This window comes from Prosopis cineraria, unplaced genomic scaffold (assembly GCF_029017545.1).
Source record: "Prosopis cineraria cultivar Desert tree isolate PC_DT_omini unplaced genomic scaffold, ASM2901754v1 PC176, whole genome shotgun sequence".
NCBI lineage: Eukaryota > Viridiplantae > Streptophyta > Magnoliopsida > Fabales > Fabaceae > Prosopis > Prosopis cineraria.
The window spans coordinates 33,831-40,271 of NW_026555503.1; the positions used below are offsets into that span (position 1 = coordinate 33,831).

At 33.9% G+C, this 6,441-nt stretch overlaps 1 protein-coding gene across 1 annotated transcript; it reads right to left on the reverse strand.

The window, feature by feature from the left end:
* Window positions 1-2,582: 2,582 nt before the first annotated feature.
* On the reverse strand, window positions 2,583-4,605 carry LOC129295719 (protein STRICTOSIDINE SYNTHASE-LIKE 4-like). Its single transcript, XM_054934265.1, has 5 exons — window positions 4,152-4,605; window positions 3,956-4,023; window positions 3,244-3,480; window positions 3,026-3,158; window positions 2,583-2,953 (listed from the first exon to the last, which is right to left on the reverse strand). Exons 1-5 carry the CDS (start codon window positions 4,509-4,511, stop codon window positions 2,669-2,671), a joined length of 1,083 nt encoding a protein of 360 aa, XP_054790240.1. The 5' UTR covers window positions 4,512-4,605; the 3' UTR covers window positions 2,583-2,668.
* Window positions 4,606-6,441: the final 1,836 nt, after the last annotated feature.

Consider the following 6,441-nt stretch of genomic DNA (forward strand, 5'->3'; position numbering starts at 1 on the left):
GTCACCAAGCCCTTTAGTTATATATAACCAAAAAATAAAGAGAGAGAGTAATAAATCAAGCTTCTAACTACTTTCATGGTATACAATAATGATGTGTTGTTAATTTTTAAATAAAATTTGTTATTTTACAAATGTTATTTGTTAATTTGACATAAACAATTACAAATTGAAAGTTTTAAAACTTCATACATTTTACTTGTTAAAAGTCTAAATGTAATGTTGTTAATCACGAATAGATTGTTGCCAAAATCAAAATGGGTACTTGTTAATGAAAGATTAACACGTACAATTAAACTTATCCAATTAGTTTTTCTAACTTGTTAAAACCAGAATAGATTGTTATTAATTTTGAATAAATTGTTGTGAAAACCTAAGTGTACGGTTATTGCTGAAGGACTAACATGTAACAGCCCTCCGCTCACCCCGCCTACCCGAGGTCTTTTGCGGCGCTGGACACTCTCCCCCCAGGCCCCACAACAGGGCGACCCCACCCCTTACGGTGAGCATCAGGAGACAAAGGCTTCCCCGCAGTAGTGTGCGGATTATTCCCCTTGCGGAGAGCCTCCCTAGACTCGAACCCGCAACCTCTCCTACATAGCGAATGTTGAGGCAGAGTCTGGTACCATTGAACCACGTGGTAGTGGTTGCGGGATCGAATCTGGGGAGGTTCCAAAAGACCCTGGTTAGGCAGTGGTGAGGAATAAGCGCTGTACCACCAGCGTGAAAGCCGGCATTATCCTGTGAAGGAGAAGTGTCCAGCACCGCAAAAGACCTCGGGAAGGCGGGGTGAGCGGAGGGCTGTTATATAAACTTGACTCAATGGTACCAGACTTCGCCTCAACTTCGTTAAGGTGGTAGAGGTTGGAGGTTCGAGTCTGGGGAGGTTCCAAAAGACCCCCGTGAGGGTGGGGTGAGGAATAACCACTGTACCACCAGTGGGAAAGCCGGCAATCACGTGGTGACATGTGTGTTGTCCAGCGCCTGGGAAAAGACCCTGGAGAGGCAGTGGTGACCCAGGAGGGCTGTTACATAACACATATAATTAAGCCCATGTTATTCATATTTCTAACTTGTTAAAATTCAAATGAATTATTGTCAAAACTCGAATAGATATTTGTAATTGATAATTAAAAGCACAAGTCTAATGAACTGTTGATTTTTTAGCTTGTTAAATCCTAAATGAACTATTGTAAATTTAGAATGAAGTATTGTTAAAACATGAATGGATACTTATTGATAAAAGATTAATGTATACAATTATACTCATCCTATATCCTTTTTTACCTTGGTAAAGCTCGAATAGATTATAATTAATTTAGAATAAATTGTTGTAAAAAAATTAAATGAATACTTGATATTTTTTAGGTGGTTAAGGGTCATGAGATTAAGCAATCCTTTGACCGCCTAAACCAATTATTTCTTGAATAAAAATATTGCTGGTATTGAAACACTGGTGACCAACGATCGGCGATAGGGACTTTGGCGATCTCACCGCTAGCCAAGGTTTGGTGATGGTCCAATGGCTAGTGTCGGTGACAATGAGAGTTTTTTTTTCGCTTTTTTTTAATTTGAGGGGCACTCTATTCTTTTGACCTCACAAATTAATATCAATTAAGGATTAAAAGACTATATAACAATTTTAAAATCAATTGGTCCTTAAAACCTTGATTGATATTAATTTACTATTAAGATCCTCGATTGCTACTTTTTCCATAAAAAATTACATGACAGTGAAGATTCGATGGATGGTCCAAAATGGCTTGCGTTTGGAGCAGATAATGGCGTGGGGTGGCAAGGATGTAGTCATCATTTTGCAAGGGGGCAATTACGATGTCAGCTTTCAACAGCAACATGCAACTGGATGGTGGTCTTCATAGGCATCTTCCTCCATTCGTTGCTTTCGATCTTGTTCAGTACAACTATTCAAGAATTCATGAAGGACATAGAGAGTATTTGGTTGGAGGGGAGGGAAGGATCCCCGCCCTCCCATTTGGTTTAAAAAATTATAAGGGAAGAAATTCTTTTAAAATTTTTCCTTCTCTTTCTTCCAAATTGAATGGATTTAAAAGGAAGAGATAAAATTTTTCATACCCTAACCAATATGCCATTTTTAATAAGTTTAAAAAATACAGATATATTCTCTAGTATCTCAATACTAATAAAATAAAAATAGAATTATTCATATATAATTATTTTTCTTATCCCCCTCTAAACCTAACAAGATAATATCAAATTCCTCTCCTCTTCTATTAAAACTCTTTCTTTCGCTTCAAATCAAACACACCCTTGCACTATACAATGAGGGGGCCGGTATACCACAAAAAAAATTCATTTACTTGAAGTTTATGCGTATAATATATATATATATATATATATAATTCTTAAATTTAACAATACTAATTTAAATTCCCCATGTATGATGCCCCTCATTCTAAAATTTCTAGGTCCGTCTCATCACACTAAGACGCCTCCTCATTTTTTTACTGTTTTTTGGTCCAAGAACAAAGGCAAAAACACTGATCTCTCTTTCACCCCCCCCCCCAAAAAAAAAAGATGCTGATTGAGTTGTGTTATCATACCTCTTACACAACATGATATTGAATTGAACAATACAGAAATACAAAACCACATCACTTGAAATGAAAGCTAAACTTATATTGTTCAGTAACTAGCCAGTTTTGGTTTCACTACGCAATTGCAATTTTCCAATAAAGTTGGAATTGAGACTTCCCAGGTAAAGATGGTCCTCAAACTCCAACGCCGAAGTCACAAAAGTCATCACCTTCCCTTCATCATCGTCAAATATTCTGATTATCTTCCCATCGCTCCCCACGTTCGCCACCATTGCCTTCTCATGTGCTCCCCTTACCAAATTACCTAGTTTTGGAAATGAAGCCAGCAGGTGCTTCAATACCTTTGAAGCGTGCACGAACCTCATTTTTTCAGATATAGACTGTACGTGACACCACATCAGTTTTGAAGAAGTTCAGTTTAATTCATATATGCAGTTTGAACTTGAGCTTACCTGAACCAAAGCTACCCAGAAAGAGCCATCAGGAGCAAGATGAATGTTATCAGGTCCGGCTGGAAGGTTCTCAATGAAAGTCTCTGTCTTGCCTTTCTTCTCTCCTTTTAGCCAGTGCCTTAGACAACTATGTCTGATTTACAGGGAATTAGCTGTCAGCATATATACTAACAGTGGAAAAGAAAAGGAGGGCACGTTGGTTTAAGATAGGTACTCACTTCCAAGTTTCACAGACCACAAGATAGTCTTCGTCCCTGGAGAGAGCAACGCCATTGGCAAAGGTCAGATTATCCAAGAACACAGAAGTCTCATTTAAGGATGGATTGTACTTGAGCAATCGGCCATTGGGTCTTCCTTCGAGCAGATCTAGAAACGAGTTGTGCGGATCATATTTGGTGCTAGCTTCGCTGAAATATAAGTTTCCATCTGAAGCTTCCACCACTTCATCTGCAAGCCTATAGTACAAGTACTATTTCAAATTTTGTGATGACTAATGAATTAGTGTTCTTTTTATCATTGGTCTTATTGGGCATGCTATATGCACGACATTCTCTCTGACTAACTGTAAAACCTTAAACAAGGCTCAGAAATCAGTAGTTTTCCCCCAGCTCGAAGCAGTTTTTTTCTCCATTCTTCTATTTCGTATCAAATATTCCATTGTGTTTGGGTTTTTCATAATTTAAACCGACAATAGTTGATTGCACTTATACCCAAGTTATTCATCTTTTCCATCGAAGAAGAATTATCATTTACGTTAAAAATCATATAAGAATCAAATTAGACTTGTCAAACACCTATAGATCTGTGGATACACTAGTCTCACCCAATAATTAAGTCTAACCAGCTATCCCTCGGAGGAAGCAAAAACAATTCCGAAAACTCATGAAAGTTAACAGTTTCCTACTAATAACTATATGACTGAGTCCTTACCTTAATTTAGAACCGTTCACCTCAGAAACTAGAACTGTGACGCCATCGTCTGTCACTTTGAGCAACCCCTGCACACCAAATTGTACCCCAAAAACTCAGGAAGCTGAAAATTTCCTCTCAACTAGAAGCCTAAACAGGAGAAAATGGTGTATAGGGGCTTCATAAATAGTTATGAAAGGGTAGATATGTTGATGACCTTGTCAGAATCACAAACAAGGACATCAGACCGTCTTGTGACAATAATTCCAAGCATGGTATGGCTTTGAATGTTCTTCCAGTGCTCCCAGGAACCATTTCGGTACAATCGCGAGATCCAACCATCTCTGCTTGCCGTATAAAGAGTTCCATGTTTATCTACACAAACATCTTCCGGATCCTTCAGAATTCCTTCTCCAAGCTTGATGACTTTCTGTAAATGGTTATTAACGGGGAAAGGAGAAGCTGATGGAGGCCTTTCAACTATGATCGGGTCTATGGGTGAGAAGTACAGCACTTGAACTGCAAGAGCAAGCAAACCCACTAGAACCAGGCTTGTGCAAGCTGTCAACCACCCCATCGTTAATTACTTTTGGAGTTTGCGATGATAAAGAATGATGAGTATTGAGATCTGTACAGCTCCATCTTCAGTACTCTGTCAAACTATTGACTACCATCGCACTCCAATTGAATTTTAATTTGAACAAGGAGAGTTCAGATTATATCTATCTTGATTAATTCAATATCATTTTAATTATATTAAAACAAATTTCATCTCAACTTAAAGATAATCAGGATAAAATTTTACATAATAAAATAAGAAAGAAAAGGAGTTCGAGATGGGACGGAATACGAGATTATTATTGAGATGTCTCGTCCCGTCCCGAATATTATATATATTATTTTTTATTTTAAAAATATATATTAAATATATTAATTATATTAATATAATTTATACTTATATTAATTATATCAATTATAATCTCAATACTTGCAATTTTTATATAAAATTAAAATTTTTTATATTGATAATTTTAATAACATAAAGTAAACAGGGTAATACCTTTCTTTATAATATATTAATTATATTAATACAATTATCTATCTATTTAATAACTTTTATTTATATCATATTTCTTATTTTATTTTTGAAAGAGTAATTAGCTTAGCATATTTTAACTAAAGTAGAAGAACAATGATTTGATATTGTATTTAGTTTGCTTGTTATTGTTGTTCTTACAGCCCAGAAATTACTTGTAATTGCTATCATAATATATAGTTGTGATTAATGTAATTTAATAATTGACTTAAAATTGATGTGATTTATGTACTTGTATTGTTTTTATTTTAAACTTAATAAATTATATGATTTAAAATTTTAATAAATGTTATTATCTAGATCTTTTTTTTAACATTGTCTGATTTATCAGGACAGCGGGATGGTCTGTAACATCCTGATTTAAAAAAAATGATAATAATAGGAATTTATATTATTTAAGATTATTCAGAAATAATAATATGGTTAAAAATTTAATTATGAATTAAAAACTTAGGTTTAAAATTATATAAGAAATATTTTGTTAAGATATAATTTTAAGATTTAAATAAAAAAAATTATGTGTGTGTGTGAGTTAAAAAAAATTAAAAAAAATAGTTGAAGTAAAAAAAAACAGAGAGAGGCACTGTTGAAGTCCTACATCAATTAGATGTGGAAAGGTGAGGTGCCTCCACACATATAAAAGGAGGAGGCACAGGTGAGGAGGAGCAGAAGGAAGAAAAAGAAAAGTTTATGCAATTGTGAAAATTGCAACTAAGGGCCCAAGATGTAATTTAGAGAAAATTGCAAGTAATGGTCCAAAAGTTTGAATAATTAAATTCAAACCTATAGTTTTTTTTAATATAATTTTGGGACCCATAATCCCATTTTTATATTATTTTTCTCTCTTCCTCTCACATTGCTTGGCGTCTTCTTGCAAGGGGGATTATTTTCTTTTTCTTCAGGTATGTTCTAACTTTCCTGTTTAGATTAACATTTAAAAATTTATTTAATTACAAAATTAATTTTATAGTTATTTTCTAAATAATATTAGCTTTCTAGTGATTTGATTATTTTGTAGGATAGAGTAAATATTCTGATTAAGATTTTTTTATAGGATAGTTAATCTGATGATATGATAAATTAAAAATATAGGTTAAAGCTCTTAGGGATATAATAAATATTATAGAATATTTTCTTGAGGTTGAAACTCATGTTTAAGAATTTTTGAGTTAAACTCTAGATCTATATGGTTGAATTTATGTAGAATCTGAGATGTAGGGATGAACTTCTAATTATTAAATATTTATTTAACTATGAATAGGTATTTTTGAGGATATAGAAAGGTGATTTGAGGCTTCAGAATAATTCTAAAATTTTTAATTTATTTTTAAACGAATTTTTAGAATATAGAAGGATGAAATTGTGATACTAGAAGTGATTTGAGGCTTAAAAATAGTTTATTAAGGTACGA